The sequence below is a fragment of the Dermochelys coriacea genome, chromosome 1 (assembly GCF_009764565.3).
Source record: "Dermochelys coriacea isolate rDerCor1 chromosome 1, rDerCor1.pri.v4, whole genome shotgun sequence".
Classification (NCBI taxonomy): Eukaryota; Metazoa; Chordata; order Testudines; family Dermochelyidae; genus Dermochelys; species Dermochelys coriacea.
In genome coordinates, this window is record NC_050068.2 from 307,175,843 (window position 1) to 307,194,475 (window position 18,633).

Genomic DNA, 18,633 nt, shown 5'->3' on the forward strand with positions numbered 1-18,633 from the left:
CCCGGATTGATAGCTGCCCATCGATCCAGTGGGTAATGTAGACAAGCCCGCAGTTTGTCTACACTGGCAATTAAGAGTGCTGCAACTTTCTGTCTCAGGGGTGTGAAAAAACACCCTCTGAGCACAGCAAGTTTCAGCACCGTAAAGCACTAGTGTAAACAGTGCCTCAGCGATGGGAGCCACGCCCCTCATTGAGGTGGTTTTTTTAGAGCGCTGTGACAGCTCTCTCCCTGCGCTGTGCCAACAACAAGGCTTGTTGCCACTGTAGACTAGCCCCGATTCAGGATTCTTCCTCTGACTATGATATCTTCCTCAAATTTGGTAGCAAAGGATGGATTCATGGACCTGGCCTTCTGACACCAGATAGGGAGTCTGTTCCCATGTCGGGGAAAAGCACGCTGTGCCTTCTCCAAAGGTAGTGCAGTGGCAAGACTTCTGTGGCAGTGGGGAGCAGTCTGGAGCCACTTGGAAAAAATGTGTAAGTGTCTCAGTAACAAAAGCATTTAAGTCCTATTGACTGAATTTCAATGGGACTTAAGTGCTTTTGAAAATTTTATGCATTTACCACCCTAGGTCTTCTTCTCATGGTGATGCACTTCTGTAGCACCACCTTCCATAGGGTGTGGCTTAATATTACAACAAAGAAGCAATTAGTAAATAGCAATTTTACTGTAACCACTTGGTATAAAAAGTCAACTTATTAACCAGGCAAGAACTTTTCAATAATGTTTTCTATATCCTCTTTTCCTCTAATTTCAAAATGAATTCAGGTTACTTTCCACAAAAAAATCAGCCACTTTCAGCCTAATTAACATGAAGTATGTGTTTAAAAGGCTACAACACATACAAAATATCTTTCATACAATATTTCTGGAGAGTCTAAATCTCACAACATTAAGTGATAAAAAGTCTCAGTATTATGTGTACACGTCAAGTTTTAAGCAATAGCCCTGAAGTACGTGAATAAGGGAATGCCTAACCTTCAAATTTGAAGACTCTCACCTACTCTCTTCCCATCCACAGAGCACAAATACTTTTTGTTTTGTCCTCCTCACTCTCCCTTTGTGACAAATGTCTAAGAATTTCTTTCACAATATTTGTGAAGAACGTTTTCTTCAAGGATAACATTGATCTGTAATTAGACAAGATGCCCCAGAGCTATAGCGGTATCAGAGGCTACCACATATCCCCACCTCATTCATGACTGCTGCCAGGAAAAGTAAGGCAACAACAACACTGCATACCATGAGAGTTGACAGTGAAGCAGATCGATTCTACCTCTGCTGTCTTACACAGGAACATGGTATACAAGCTGTTGCATTTTGAAACTGAGGCTGGTAAAATCGAGAGGAAAGCTAACAGATTTATAAGTTTTTAGGGAAACTATGCAACCTAAACAAATAGAAAACATTTTACAATGAGACACAGCAATATTAAATCAAAGCTTTTTACTAATTCCAAAACACACTGAGTATTACATCATTAAAGAGTTAAAAATGACAATGCAAGCCGATTTTTGCAGCTGTTCAGTTCACACACTGTGATTTTAGAAATTCTTTTAACTTACACTGGTTTTTACACTTCGATGTGCTCCAGCTTCCAGCAAAAGTTTGACACATTCATTATTCCCATTTCCACAGGCTAGGTACAAAGGTGTCTGTCCTCTTTCAGCAGCATGGTTAACATCAGCCTGATACATAATTAATAATTCTGCACACCTATGAGTGGAAACATCAGGTGACAACACAATAAAAGATTCCTCTATTTGACTTTTTAAATGCCATGTGAACTTACATGCACATTTAAAAACCATATTTAAATGTACTGATGTATATATTAGCATAGACTAATTTAGTTAAATTAATCACATCAATCCTAAATTATTGTAGATATATTAAAGTTCTGTTTAAAACTGGCGAGATTGGAAACTGTATTTTACAAGAACTGACAAAAACTTTGTAGTTGACAGCTATTTGAATAAAAGACTTCAAGTGTGAGCAACAAAGGAACATTTTTTTCCTGACCACTGACATCAGAATGCTGCTATCTCTTTAAATATTTGGCAATCCCTCTGTTCTCACAGCAGTTATACTTGTAGTTCTACAAAGCAGCAAATACTGAAAACACATACTTGTGAATTTTTACAATATTTTCATTAGAAAACAGCATCTAAAGCATCAAACAGAACTGCAGAGATGTCTCCTACCCATGAAATATAACAGCTGTGAAAGATTGCTTTTCAGATGACTAAAAATTTGTCACAAAAGCCATACACATTCTTGTCTCCTCATAACAAAATACTTTTATTCAACATTTATTCAAACATTTTATTCAAACACAAAATCTCTGACCAAAGACAAGCAACGTAAGGAGAATGGAAGAGGACACAATTGTGTGTGTATGTTTGTGTGTATAATTTGTATACAGTATACACTTTCCCCCCCTTGCAAATATAAAAAGACATATTCCCAAATGTCCCTCTACCCAGCTGTCATTCATTGGCTTATTTCATAAGGGCACTGCAGTACAGCTGTGTTTTGACAAGAGGGTTTTATGGATTAGTTCAGGGAATATGTTCCATGCGTCAGAGACACATGAAAGAACACATGGAGATGCATGACAGTGCAGCTGACAGGTAAGCAGAGGAGGCTGGAATCTTTTATTGAGTAGGTAAAGTTGGAAGTGACAGAATAAAATGCAAGAAAATACAAGTAGGGAGGGGTATTCAGATAAAGTCAGGCCTGTATAACTAGGGTCTCCACTCATGAAGCCATGTGATTATATCAGAATCTCAGCTTTCAACTAAAAAATGAAGATTCTAGCCATAACAGTTGTAAAGAAATGTGTGAACTGCCCCATTCATCTCAATGAGGCTGTAACAAAAGCAAAAAAGCTGCGAGGAAACCCAACATCATCACCTTCACTGTGGTCAGAGGAGAAGAGTGATGTGGGCCACCTGCTGCCACTCCCATCTTTCAGCTACTCCCAATGAGGGGAGGTACTGCTAGTCTTCCTGGGAGAAGGGGATGCCCATGCCACTGTCTCTCTGGAATGGTAGGGAGCCTCTCCAACAACCACCAATGAAAGTGAGAAGGCTGGGCCACAGGAGCCCTATGCTGTGGTTGACTAGCACCCTAAATTGCTTTAATCTTACCCTGAGGGGCAAAGTTGTGTGAAGAGTCTTACAAGGTGAAGACAAGAAGCTAAACTTGATATAGTGAAATAGAAGGAGTTATTGGAAGGATTCAAAGAGGTGCCTAATATGCTCTAAGTGATAGACAAGAATTACAATCTTAGCAACTGTGTTAATGGATTCAAGGGACATGGTGTTTGGGAGGCCAGAGAGGGTGTGGTTACAGTAATCAGGATGGGAGGATGATGACAGCCTGGATTAAAGTTTTGGCTGTCTCTACAGCAATGAAAGGATGAATCTTCAAAATGTTATGGAGGAAGGAGCTGCAGGAATTGGACACAGCCTGAATATGTCTGGCAAGGGAGGAGACCAGTTAAAGGTGACAGGCTGGATCAACAAAAGGGATGGTGTAATGGATTAAAGGGATGTAGTGAGGTTATAAACTTGGTCCAACATTTAGACTGCATACTGTCAGCTTTTTATAAAAACCTAAAACTATCAGAAATGCTTCCATCATTCATTAAAACATTAGAGCGGAATTTTTTTTAAACATTCTTCTGCAGTGTTAGCAACCCGAGCACTGTCTTAGTGTCTAAGAACCAACTTTAATAATCTTAAATGTTACCAAGTAAAGCTGATAAAAAAAATGAAAAAGTTTTCATTGGAAAAAACAAGTTACCTTCTCATAACTGTTGTTCATTGAGATGTGTTGCATATGTCCATTGCAACTGTAGGTGCTTGCCTGTCCCGTGCACCAGCGCTAGAGTGTTTTCCCCAGCGCCAGGGTTCTTTAACTTTTTTTGATGGGCCCCCTTTGAAAATATTTCAGGCTGCGATGACCCCCCCACATACATAACATGCCACCCTTACTTCTGCGGACTGCTGCTGACGGCGGCGCTGCCCTCAGAGGCAGGCACCTGACCAGCAACCACCATTCTCGGGCTGCCAGCTCTAAAAGGAGCCCGGAATTAAGGATGGCAATACAGTGACCACCCCTAGAATAGCCTTGTGACCCCCTTTTGGGTCGTAACCCCTGGTTTGAAAAACACTACCCTAGCAGTACCCCTAACGGCCTTGCCCACACTTGAGATCCTCATGCTCCAAACCAAGGGAAAAAAGGGAGGAGCTGCTTCGCCTCTCCTTCAGTTTCTTCACACCAGAAACTAAGGGTAGTATCCGATGCAATGGGGGAAGAGGACAGGTGGTATAGTGGACATATGCAACACATCTCAAAGAACAACAGTTATGAGACGCTGAGTAGCAGTTTCTTCTTCAAGTGCTTGAATATGTCCATTACACTGTAGGTGACCCAAGTCCTTATCCCAGACCATGGGGCTTGGATTCTCATTAGAAAAAGGGATTGTAGGACCTACATTTGCATCCTCCCTTGATGCAGCAGTCAGTGCATAATGTCTGGTGAATGTATGAACTGAAGACCACATAGTTGCCCTGCACATGTCCACAATAGGGATCTGTGCCACAAATGCTGTTGAGGCTGAATGTGCTCTGGTTGAGTGTGCAGTCAGCCTGTCAGGGAACGCTATCCCTTTGGAAGCATAAGAGTGCTGCTGCTGGTGATCCATTTAGACAGTCTCTGCGTTGTAACTAGTTGTCTTCTCTCTCATGCTCTGAATATGAAACAAAAAGCAAGGACGAAACATGGAAGCGCTGTGTCCCATCCAGGGTCCCATCCACAGTGTGCAGCCTTTGCTTATACCTGTGAACATGATTCCTGTGAAAATCAGATACTACCTTTGAGATGCTCTTAGGGTGTAGCCAAAGTTGAACCTTGTCCTTGTGGAAAATGGTGCATGGCAAATCAGAAACCATAATAACATAAGAACAACCATACTGGTTCAGACCAGAGGTCCATCTAGCCCAGTATCCTATCTTCCAACAGTGGCCAATGCCAGGTGCCCCAGAAGGAATGAACAGAATAGGTAATCATCATGTGATCCACCCCCTATCACCCATTCCCAGCTTCTGGCAAACAGAGGCTAGGGACACTATCCCTGCCCATCAATGACCTATCCTCCATGAATTTACCTAGTTCTTTTTTGAACCCTGCTATAGCCTTGGCCTTCACAACATCCTCTGGCAAAGAGTTCTACAGGTTGACTGTGCATTGTGTAAAGAAATACTTCCTTTTGTTTGTTTTAAACCTGCTGCCTATTAATTTCATTTGGTGACCGCTAGTTCTTGCATTATGAGAAGGAGTAAAAAACACTTCCTTATTTATTTTCTTCACACGAGTCACTATTTAATAGACTTCTATCATATCCATCCTTAGTTGTCTCTTTTCCGACCTAAAAAGTCCCGATCTTACTAATCTCTCCTCATACCGAAGCTGTTCCATACCCCTAATCATTTTTGTTGCCCTTTTCTGAACCTTTTCCAATTCCAATATATCTTTTTTGAGATAGGGCAACCACCTCTGCACGCAATATTCAAGATATGGGTGTACCATGGATTTATACAGAGGCATTATGGTATTTACTGTCTTATTATCTATCCATTTTTAATGATTCCCAACATTTCGTTAGCTTTTTTGACTGCTGCTGCAAATTGAGTGGATGTTTTCAGAGAACTACCCACAATGACTCCAAGATCTCTCTTGAGTGGTAACTGTGAATTTAGACCCCTCATTTTATAAGTATTGTTGGGACTATGTTTTCCAACCTGCACTACTTAGCATTTATCGACATTAAATTTCATGCTTCATTTTGCTGTCCAGTCATCCATTTTTATGAGATCCCTTTGCAGCTCTTCACAGTCTGCTTTGGACTTAACTATCTTGAGTAGTTCTGCATCATCTGCAAACTTTGCCACCTCCCTGTTCACCCCTTTTTCCAGATTGTTTATGAATATGTTGAATAATACTGGTCTCGGTACAGACCCCTGGGGGACACCACTATTTACCTCTCTTGATTCTGAAAACTGACTATTTATTCCTACCCTTTGTTTCCTATCTTTTAACCAGTTACCAATTCATGAGAGGACCTTCCCTCTTATCCTATGACAGCTTACATTGCTTAAGAGCCTTTGATGAAGGTTCTTAACAAAGGGTTTTTGAAAATCTAAGTACACTATATCCACTGGATCCCCCTTGTCAACATGCTTGTTGACCCCCTCAAAGAATTCTAGAAGATTGGTGAAGCATGATTTTTCTTTACAAAAACCATGTTGACTCTTCCCCAACAAATTGTGTTCATCTATGTGTCTGACAATTCTGCCCTTTACTATAGTTTCAACCAGTTTGCCCGGTACTGAAGTCAGGCTTACTGGCCTGTAATTGCTGGCATCACCTCTGGAGCCCTTTTTAAAAATTGGTGTCACATTAGCTATCCCTCAGTCATTTGGTACAGAATTGATTTAAATGATAGGTTACAGACTACAGTTAGTAGTTCTGCAATTTCACATTTGAGTTCCTTCAGAACTCTTGGGTGAATACCATCTGATCCTGGTGACTTATTGCTGTTTAATTTATCAATTTGTTCCAAAACTTCCTCTAATGACAGCTCAATCTGGGACAATTCCTCAAATTCATCACTCAGATGAACGGCTCAGATTTGGGAATTTCCCTCACATCCTCAGCTGTGAAGACCGATGCAATGAAGTCGTTTAGTTTCTCTGCAATGACCGAATCGTCCTTGAGTGCTCCTTTACCATCTTGATCGTCCAGTGGCCCAACTGATTGTTTAGCAGGTTTCCTGTTTCTGATGCACTTAAAAATTCTTTTGCTATTACTTTTTGCGTTTTTGGCTAGCTGTTCTTCAAGTCTTTTCATAGAATCATAGACTTTAATGTCAGAAGGGACCATTATGATCGTCTAGTCTGACCTCCTGCACAACGCAGGCCACAGAATTTCACCCATCCACTCCTGTAACAAACCCCTAACCTATGTATGAGCTCTTGAAGTCCTCAAATTGTGGTTTGAAGACTTAAAGGTGCAGAGGCTCCTCCTGCAAGTGACCTGTGCCCCACGCTGCAGAGGAAGGCAAAAAACTTTCAGGGCCTCTGCCAATCTGCCCTGGAGGAAAACTCCTTCCCGACCCCAAATACGGAGATCAGCTAAACCTTGAGCATGTGGGCAAGACTCACCAGCCAGATACCGAGGAAAGAATTCTCTGTAACAACTCAGATCGCACCCCATCTAAAATTCCATCACAGGCCATTGGGCATATCTACCGCTAATAGTTGAAGATCAATTAATTGCCAAAATTAGGCTATCCCATCATATCATCCCTTCCATAAACTTATCAAGCTTAGTCTTGATGCCAGATATGTCTTTTGCCCCCACTGCTTCCCTTGGAAGGCTGTTCCAGAACTTCACTCCTCTGATGGTTAGAAACTTTCATCTAATTTCAAGTCTAAACCTCCTGATGGCCAGTTTATATCCATTTGTTCTTGTGTCCACATTGGTATTGAGCTTAAATAACTCTTCTCCCTCCGTGGTATTTATCCCTCTGATATATTTATAAAGAGCAATCATATCTCCTCTCAGCCTTCTTTTGGTTAGGCTAAATAAGCCAAGCTCTTTAAGTCTCCTTTCATAAAACAGGTTTTCCATTCTCGGATCATCCTAGTAGCCCTTCTCTATACCTGTTCCAGTTTGAATTAATCTTTCTTAAACATGGGAGACCAGAACTGCACACAATATTCCAGATGAGGTCTCACCAGTGCCTTGTATAACGGTACTAGCACCTCTTTATCTCTACTGGAAATACCTTGCCTGATGCATCCCAAGACCACATTAGCTTTTTTCATGGTGATATCACGTTGGCAGCTCATAGTCATCCTGTGATCAACCAATACTCCGAGTTCCTTCTCTTCCTCTGTTACTTTCAAGTGATGCATCCCCAGTTTATAACAAAAATTCTTGTTATTAAACCCTAAATACATGACCTTGCACTTTTCACTATTAAATTTCATCCTATTACTATTAATTAGGGTGACCAGATGTCCCGATAAAATTGGGACTTTCTTGATTTTTAGTTCTTTGTCCCGCTTCCCGATTGATGCACGGTCAGGATGCCATTTGTCCCGATATTGTGGCTTTGGCTGGTTTGGCTGCCCTTTTTTTTTTTTTTATTTTGCTTTGGCAACTCCACTCCTGCCGCTTTTCTCCCCATGTGTCCCGACATTTTGTCCATTTCATCTGGTCACCCTACTATTACTCCAGTTTACAAGGTAATCCAGATGTTCCTGTATGATATCCTAGTCCTTCTCTGTAATGGCAATACCTCCGAGCTTTGTGTCATCCGCAAACTTTATTAGCACATTCCCACTTTTTGTGCCAAAGTCAGGAATAAAAAGATTAAATAAAATTGGTCCCAAAACCGATCCCTGAGAAACTCCACTAGTAACCTCCTTCCAGCCTGACAGTTCACCTTTCAGTATGATCCGTTGTAGTCTCCCCTTTAACCAGTTCCTTATCCACCTTTTAGTTTTCATATTGATCCCAATCTTTTCCAATTTAGCTAACAATTCCCCATGTGGAACCGTATCAAATGCTTTATTGAAATCGAGATAAATTAGATACACTGTTTTCTTTGTCTAAAAAATCTGTTATCTTCTCAAAGAAGGAGATCAGGTTGGTTTGGCACAATCTACCTTTTGTAAAACCATGTTGTATTTTGTCCTAATTACCATTGACCTCAATGTTCTTAACTCCTTTCTTCTTCAAAAAATTTCCAAGACCTTGCCTACTACAGATGTCAAAATAACAGGCCTGTAGTTACTCGGATCACATTTTTTTCCTTTCTTAAAAATAGGAACTATGTTAGCAATTCTCCAGTCACACATTAAAAATTCTTGCTAATGGGCTTGCAATCTCATGTACCAGTTCCTTTAATATTCTTGGATGAAGATTATCTGGGCCCCCCGATTTGGTCCCACTAAGCTGTTTGAGTTTGGCTTCTACCTCGGATGTGGTAATATCTACCTCCATATCCTCATTCCCATTCGTCATCCTACTATTATCCCTAAGCTCCTCATTAAAGACTGAGACAAAGTATTTGTTTAGATATTGGGCCATGCATAGATTAGCCTTAACCTCCACTCCACCCTCAGTGTTTAGCGATCCCACTTCTTTCTTTGTTTTCTTCTTATTTATATGGCTATAGCATCTTTTACTATTGGTTTTAATTCCCTTTGTAAGGTCCAACTCTACATGGCTTTTGGCCTTTCTCACTTTATCCTTACATGTTCTGACCTCAATAAGGTAGTTTTCCTTGCTGATCCCTCCCATCTTCCACTCCCTGTATGCTTTCTGCTTTTTCTTAATCACCTCTCTGAGATTCTTGCTCATCCAGTTTGGTCTACAACTCCTGCCTATGAATTTTTCCCCTTTTGTTGGGATGCAGGCTTCTGACAGTTTCTGCAACTTTGACTTAAAGTAATTCCAGGCCTCCTCTGCCTTTAGATCCACAAGTTCTTCAGTCCAATCCACTTGCCAAACTAATTTCCTTAATTTTTGAAAGTTAGCCCTTTTGAAATCAAAAACCCTAGTCACAGATCTATTTTTGTTTATCCTTCCATTTAGTTTGAACTGAATTAGCTCATGATCGCTCGAACCAAGGTTGTCCCCTACAACTATTTCTTCTATGAGGTCCTCACTACTCACCAAAATTAAATCTAAAATGGCATCCCCCTTGTTGTTTCAGCAACTACTTGGTGAAGGAATCCATCAGCTATTGCATCCAGGAAAATCTGAGCCCTATTATTATTATTACTAGCACTTGTCCTCCAGTCTATATCTGGGAAGTTAAAGTCTCCCATGATCACACAATTCCCATTAGTATTTACTTCATTAAAAACATTAAAGAGGGCTCTATCCACATCCAAATCAGATCCGGCGGTCTACAGCACACCCCAATACTATCCCATGGGAGGATCTAGTAGCTTTCTTCCCCAATGTGATTTTTGCCCAGACAGACTCTGTCTTATCCATTCCATCACTTCTTATTTCTTTACAGTCTACCTCATCATTGATATACAATGCTACTCCACCACCTTTGCCTTCATTTCTGTCTTTCCTAAACAGCACATACCCTTCAATACATGTACACCAGTCATGACTACTATTCCACCATATTTCTGTCATCCCTATAATATCTGGTTTCACTTCCTGCACCAGTAGCTTTAGTTCCTCCATTTTGTTACCTAGGCTCCTCGCATTAGTGTTCAAACATCTTAATTTTGCTGTTTGGCTTTTCTCACGTTCTTTACCCGATTAGGCACAGACATTCTACCGCCAGTATCACCTATTAGATTGGTATCTACACTACCCTTCCTTCTTATATCCATTCTCCTACCCACAGCTGTAACCTTTCTTACTTTGTTTTCTTCCCTTTCAGTGTTAGAATCTGGAGTGCAGATTACCTGGACATCTCCCAACCATCTCCCCCAAATTCCTAGTTTAAAGCTCTCAATCAGTTGTGCCAGCCTCCATCCTAGAAGTCTATGTCCCTTCCTACTCAGATTAAGTCCATCCCAAGAGAACAGTCCTCTGTCCATGAATGCTTCCCAGTGGCCATACATCCCAAAACCCTCCTTATAGCACCATTGCCTGAGCCATCTGTTGATCATCATAATCTTGTCACACCTTTGTTGCCCTTCTCTAAGAACAGGCAGAATCACACTGAAGATCATCTGAGCCTCGATTTCCTTAAGCGTCTTCCCCAGCCTGGCATAGTCTCCCTTGATACATTCCAGTGAGAATCTACCGGTATCATTTGTTCCCACATGAAGGATAATTAGTGGATTCTTTCCTGCTCCCTTTAGGATCCTTTTCAACCTCAGGTCTACATCCCATATCTTAGCACCTGGAAGACAGCACACCCTTCTATTCTCTGGATCAGCTCTGGTTACAGGCCTGTCTATTCTTCTCAGTAAGGAGTCCCCGATCACATAGACCTGCCTTTTCCTGGTGATGGTGCGATTCTCCCGTCCATCCCCTGTTCCCTCTGGCTGCAAATCCTCTCATCCCTTGCAATTCTCTGCAGTCCTATTGAACCTTGCAATCATCTGCAACCCATCCCATATCCGGTGTTATCTCCATTGACTCTTGCCCTCTTCCTATAGGACTAGCTGCTCTTCTCTTCTTCCTTGCCCTCTCACCTTCAGTGACCACCTGCTGTGCCCCTTCTTCATTTTCCAACTCCGCAAACCGGTTCCTGAAGTCCTCTGTTTTTCCTTCACTAGCCAGTCTTTTCCTCTGCCTGGTTCTCTTAGTCACATGCTTCCACTGTCCACTTTCCTCACCCAGCAGTCTCCCCTCAGAGTTCTTTGGTCCTGCTTCCATCTGCAAGTTGAGCTTTTCCCTTCAGCCTCCTCATGTCTTTGCTCCATCATCCGCTCGAACCCCCTTCTAAACTCAACCAGAGTTTCCACCTGCATCTCCAATCCTCAGAACTTTTCTTCCATCAGCTCTATCAGGCAGCACTTCATGCAGACAAAACTCTTTTCAGGTACCCCCTTCAGAATCATGTACATACCGCAGCTTCCACATCCAGTCATCTTCATCGTGTCTTCTACTTCACTACTACTGCTGCCTCTGTATCTGTCATAGCCTTCCTACCTAGTTAGTCCTGTTAGCCAGGGAAACATAAACCAAACCAAAACACCACCACCCACAGCAAAACAAACCCCCAATGAGCACCACAACACTGCCAGAACACCACACATTCCCTTCACTAGCCTGTCTGTTCCTCTGCCTGGGCTCTCTTAGTCTTACCCCCAAAACCCCCTTGCAAACTCCCACTCAACCTCCCCTGTTTACAGCTCTGTTTGCTGGCTCCTGTGCCGCTGCAGCAGTCTGTCTTTTTTGGCCTTCCTAATTATATTTTTACATTTCACTTGCCAGAGTTTATGCTCCTTTCTATTTTCTTCACTAGGATTTAACTTTCACATTTTAAAGGATGCCTTTTTGCCTCTCACTGCTTCTTTTACTTTGTTGTTTAGCTGCAGTGGCACTTTTTTGGTTCTCTTACTATTTTTTTTAATTTGTGGGTATACATTTAAGTTGAGCATCTATTATGATGTCTTTAAAAAGTTTCCATGCAGCTTGCAGGGATTTCACTTTTGGCACTGTACCTTTTAATTTCTGTTTAACTAAATTCCTCATTTTTATGTAGTCCCCCTTTCTGAAATTAAATGCTACCGTGGTGCGCTGCTGTGGTGTTTTCCTCATCACAGGGACGTTAAATTTAATTACATTATGGTCATTGTTATGAAGCAGTCCAGCTATATTCACCACTTGAACCAGATCATGTGCTCCATTTAGGACTAAATCAAGAATTGCCTCTCCTCTTGTGGGTTCCAGGATTAACTGCTCCAAGAAGCAGTCATTTACGGTGTCAAGAAACTTTATCTCTGTAACCTGTCCTGAGGTGACATGTACCTCATCAATATAGGAAATAGTTGAAATAGTTGAAATATAATAGATAGTTGAAATTCCTCATTATTATTAAGTTTTTTATTTTTATAGCCTCTCTAATCTCCCTGAGCATTTCACAGTCATTGTCACCATCCTGATCAGGTGGTCAGTAGTATATCCCTACTGCTATATTCTTATTATTCAAGCAGTACATTCAGTTCTCCCACTCTGTTGGCAGTGGTGATGGACAGTAAGAAAGCTACAGAGAGAAGGTGGGTGAGGTAATATCCTTTACTGGACCAACTTCAGTTGGTGAGAGAGACAAGCTTTTGAGCCACACAGAACTCTTCCTCAGGTCTCAGAAAGGCACTAAGAGTATCACAACCCTTGAGACTGACGGTAGTCCAGATGAACTCCTCACCCCATAATGAAGCATCCCTCACCAAAGTCATAAAAGGGAGAGGTGGAGTAAAGGGAACATCCTGACAGAGATGGTCTTTGCAAAAAGAAAAGGAGTACTTGTGGAACCTTAGAGACTAACAAATTTATTTGAGCATAAGCTTTCGTGAGCTACAGCTCACTTCATTGGATGCATTCAGTGGAAAATACAGTGGGGAGATTTATATATACAGAGAACATGAAACAATGGGTGTTACCATACACACTGTAAGGAGAGTGATCACTTAAAATGAGCTATTACCAGCAGAAGAGCGGGGGGGGGAAACGGGGGGAGGAAGAAAACTTTTTGTAGTGATAATCAAGGTGGGCCATTTCCATCAGTTGACAAGAACGTCTGAGGAACAGTGGGGTGGTGGTGGGGAAATAACATGGGGAAATAGTTTTACTTTTTAATGACCCATCCACTCCCAGTCCCTATTCAAGCCTAAGTTGATTGTATCCAGTTTGCTAATTGATTTGTCGAAATCAAAATCTTGGAGAGCTAAACTCCACCGAATAAGTTTTTTTGTTATTTCCCATGACGGTATGAAGCCACTGTAGCGCAGCATGGTCGGTTTGCAGGTGGAAACGCCATCCCCAAACATATGGGCATAGCTTTACCAGAGTGTAGACAATGGTGTAACATTCTTTTTCACTGACTGACCAGTTGCTTTCCTCTCAGACAGTTTTTTGCTGAGAAAAACTACAGGGTGGAATTCTTGATCCGGTCCTTCCTGCATTAAAACTGCTCCCACACCACGCTCGGATGCATCTGTGGTTACTAGGAATGGTTTGTCAAAGTCTGGGGCCCTTAGTACAGGGACAAACATGAGTGTCGCTTTAAGCTGGTTAAAGGCCTTCTGATACTCTCTGGTCCACTGAACGGCATTTGGCTGTTTCTTTCTGGTTAGGTCTGTCAGTGGGGCGGTGATTTGGCTGTATTGTGGTACAAATTGTCTGTAATAACTGGCCAAGCCTAAGAAGGATTGAACCTGTTTCTTTGACTTTAGAACAGGCCACTTTTGGATAGCATCCACTTTGGCCTGTACGGGGCTTGATAGTTCCTTGACCCACCTGGTGTCCAAAGTAAGTCACTCCGTTTAGGCCTATTTGACACTTCTTAGCCTTAACAGTTAGTCCTGCCTCCCTTATGCACTCAAAGACATTTTGTAGATGTTCCAGGTGTTCTGCCCAGAAATCCGAAAATATGGCCACGTTGTCAAGGTAGGCGACTGCATATTCTCCTAATCCTGCTAGGAGACCATCTACAAGTCTTTGGAAGGTCATAAACTAGCTCTGAGATGAGAATACTCATCAGGGATGCACACTAACTTGTCCAGGTAGTGGATATGAGGGCAATAGACAGACTTGAGCCATGCCTGTAATGCTCTGAGGTACAGCCTGACCTGAAGGGTCACATGAAAACATGCACCCAGGTGGCCCATGAGTCTTAAGCAATTCCTCATAGTGGTCCACCAGTGATCCTTGAGGGATGTACAGAGGTCCTGTATAGTCTGGAAAGACCCTTTTTAGAGGCAATAACATCAACTGTGTTTAATTTCAGGACCCAAAAGAAAGAGTTCAATGAACAGCAACTTCGACCTATTGTCTGGAGAGAGCCTGAAACAACCAATTGTTCAGGTAAGGACAAATGTGGACATCTCTCTGGAGGAGGCAGACTGCAACCACTGCCATGCACTTGTGTGAATACTCTGGATGCTGATGACGGACCAAAGGGCAGAATAGCAAATTGACAATGACTGTCTCCTATGATGAACCTCAGAAACTTCCTGTGGCAAGGATGGATCACCACATGAAAGCAGACATCCTGTAAACTGAGGGCAGCACACCAATCTCCTGGATCTAGGGAAGAGATAGCTGTAGCCAGGCACTTTATGCAGACCTTTATCTTCATGTATTTGTTGGGATGCCAAAGGCATACAATGGGTCTCAGACTCCCTCAGCTTTGGATATTAGAAAATATCGGGAACAAATATCACTGCCCCAATGAAGAGAGGGCACCTCAAGAGAGGGGTCTTTGAACTGTGTAGTGGGGGACACGATGGAGGGATAGAAAGAAAATGCAGAGTATATCCCAACTCCAGCTTAGCAGCCACTTGTCTGAAGTAATGGACTGCCACACAAGTAGGAAATAGGACAATATGTCCCAGAAATGGGGGGAAGGGAGATCCTGGATAGATAGCATGCTGTCCTTGACATAGAAGTCAAACTGACTGTTTTAAGACCTGGGGATGTCTAGAAGAAGAGACCAAGGAAGAAGAAGGCATAGGTCTCCTCCTCTGAGACCATCTCTTCCTCTTACACTGGTCAGCCTGATGGAATAGGTAATGCTGCTGTCAAGACTGATATTGAGGACAATATTTTGTCCTCTTCATAGCCAGCATGTAGAGACCAAAGGACTTTAAAACTGCTCTTGAGTCCATTAGTATATGGAAAGCCTTGTCTGTTTTGGAAGAGAACAAAGCACATTCCTCAAAGGGAACATCCTCAATTGTCTGTTGCACCTCCACAGAAATCCCCAAAGACTTTAAGGTGGAAAGGTGCATAGTCGCTGCCATCACCATAGCCTTAGCTGTAGAATCCACTGTGTAAAAGGAGGCCTGCATCAAGAGACCAGGCAGCCTTCAGCAACAAGGGACCAAAACTGTTCTCTAGAACCTTCCGGCAGTTTGTCTGCAAATTGAGAGATTGCCTCCCAGTTAGAAAAGTTGTACCTAGACACCAATGCCTGGTGATTGGCAATATGGAGCAGTGAACTTGCCATAGAACAAATACTTTTACCAAAATGGTCAAAGACCTTCACATCTCTTTCCTTAGGGGTAGCCTTAGCCCAGGCTTGACAACCCCCCTCACTCGCTGCAGCCACTACTAGTGAGGTTGGCACAGGACGTAAATAAAACTGCTCAAATCCCTGGGACAGAACCCAGTATTTACGTTCCATTTGTTTGGCCACAGATAGGATGGAGGAAGGGGTTTGCCACAATGTTTTAGTAACTGCATCACAGCATCATTTATAGGCAGGGCTACCTTTCCTGCCATCGTGGGATGTAGCATATCAGTCTGTTTATGGGTATTCTCCTCCACTAGCTCCACCTGAATGCCAAGAGAAGCTGCCATTCTTCAGAGGAACTCTTGGTACACCATAAAATCATCTAGTACCAGGGGAGTGTGCCTCCGGTACCAGAGCCTTCCTTATCAGGTGATGAAGAGGATGTATGAAGGAGGCAAAGGAGAGGGCTCCTAAGACTGGTTCTGTGGTACTAGGGTTGGGTGCAGTTCTGGAGCAGGTTGAGACAAATCCCCAACTTGAGAGTCCATAGGCTGACTAGTACTGACTGTCACTGGTCTCAATACCAGCAGGAGAAGGTTCCCTCCCTGGCGATCTGTTCATATAGCATAGCGAAACTGTGGATCTGGATGCTGGGGGCATTCAATAAGGTCAATGCAGAGATCAATACAGTACCAGACCCCAGGCATGTCTGTATTCTTCTCAATTATACTGACAGGTCATTTCTAAACTGCAAATAGGATCGATTAGTAAACTGGGTTCATTTAAACCGCATGCATTTGAATACCGCCAAAAGCAACGTCATGCATCTAGGAACAAAGGTAGGTAGGTCAAATTTACAGCATGAAAGAGTATATTCTGGAATGCAGTGACTCTGCGAGGCACATAGGCTCATGGAGGATACTCAGCTGAAACTGAGCTCCCAATGTGATGTGGTAGCTAAGATAGCTAATTTGATCCTTGGCTATAAAAGAAGAGGAATATCAAGCTGGAGTAGGAAAGTGGTATTAACTCTGGATACAGTATTAGTAATACCATTACAAGAATATTGTTTCCAGTTCTGACTGGAAAAGACTGAGGAAAGAGCTAAAAGAATGATATGACAATAGTAAAACAAAACAAAACAAAACAAAACAAAACCAGTCACTTACCTATACTGCAACAGTTGTTCTTCAAGATGAGGGTGCCGACATGTATTCCACTTGACTATGCATGCACCCAGCTCATTGGGATACTACCCTTGTTAGAAGAGGTAAATTGACCGTTTGTCCAAAGCAGATGGCGGATGGGCTGGCTGGTTGGAACTAGGCCTTTTCCTTTGAGATTAATGTCTCTTCCTGGACGAATCTTGTGGTGTAGCTGGATAAACCAACTGTTGAAAATAGTGCTTGGAACAGAGTCAGTATTGTTGCTGTTGTTGTGACATCTCCTTATCACTGGAGTACAAACTTCCAGTGAATGTAAAGTAGTTCAAGAGTCTTTAAACAAATTTAATGTCTCATCAGTTTTCTCTGAAAACAAAAATCAACCATCAAATGATAAGTCCTCTATTCTTTGTTGGACCTCAGGGACTATGCCAGAATTCTGTAACTGCAAAGCTCTTCTCATTGTTACAGGTGAGGTCATAATCCTAGAGGAGGTGTCTGCTATATCCAGTGATGATTGTAATGACATCCTGGCCACTAACCAGCCCTCTGCAATGAAAGTTGAATCTCTCCTGGAGGATTCTGACAGCTTATCTGAAAATTCTGTCATATTCACAATTCACAAAAACATATTTTGACAATAGAACCTGCTGATTGGCAATGCACATTTATAAAGACCAGGTTGAATAAATTTGTCTTCCCATTAAATCCAATTTTAAGACACTAAGTCTTTCAGCACCAACTTAAATCATTGGGCTTCCCTATGGGTAGTAAGGAAGCTGGGGTACGTCACAAAGGCTTTGCAGATTCCAAAAGTCCTTCATTTATAGGGAGAGCTGCCCTCCCTGGAGCTGAAGACTGGAGTACATCTACTGATTTATGGGTATTCTCTCAAACATACTCTGCCTGCCCAAAGCTGTAGCCATTCGCCAGAGAGATATTGACACTATTTAAAATCCACAGGCACAGGAGAAGAGGAATCTGATACAGTAGAATTGTCCGATGAAGAGGAAAAGGAAATCAAGGCCAATGGGATCTGCTATGATTCTACTTGCTCCTGCAATAAAGGCTCAGACTGAACCGGCTCAGAAAGAGAACATTCATATGGTCCTTTCCTCCATTCCTTGCTTACAGACAGCCCCCCAATCTGAAGCAAATACTCACCAGCAACCACACACCACACAACAGAACCACTAACCCAGGAACCTATCCTTGCAACAAAGCCCGTTGCCAGCTCTGTCCACATATCTATTCAGGGGATACCATCATAGGGCCTAATCACATCAGCCACACTATCAGAGGCTCGTTCACCTGCGCATCTACCAATGTGATATACGCCATCATGTGCCAGCAATGCCCCTCTGCCATGTACATTGGCCAAACTGGACAGTCTCTACGTAAAAGAATGAATGGACACAAATCAGACGTCAAGAATTATAACATTCAAAAACCAGTTGGAGAACACTTCAATCTCTCTGGTCACTCGATCACAGACCTAAGAGTGGCTATACTTCAACAAAAAAGCTTCAAAAACAGACTCCAACGAGAGACTGCTGAATTGGAATTAATTTGCAAACTGGATACAATTAACTTAAGCTTGAATAGAGACTGGGAATGGATGAGTCATTACACAAAGTAAAACTATTTCCCCATGGTATTTCTCCCTCCCACCCCACCCCCCACTGTTCCTCTGATATTCTTGTTAACTGCTGGAATTAGCCTACCTTGC

At 42.3% G+C, this 18,633-nt stretch overlaps 1 protein-coding gene across 1 annotated transcript in view; it reads right to left on the minus strand.

The window, feature by feature from the left end:
- The window catches only part of CTTNBP2 (cortactin binding protein 2), a 187,461-nt gene that overhangs the window by 71,441 nt on the left and 97,387 nt on the right, over positions 1–18,633 (minus strand). The window contains 1 exon segment of the mRNA XM_038387405.2: positions 1,568–1,718. Coding sequence (XP_038243333.1) covers positions 1,568–1,718 — 151 coding nt within the window.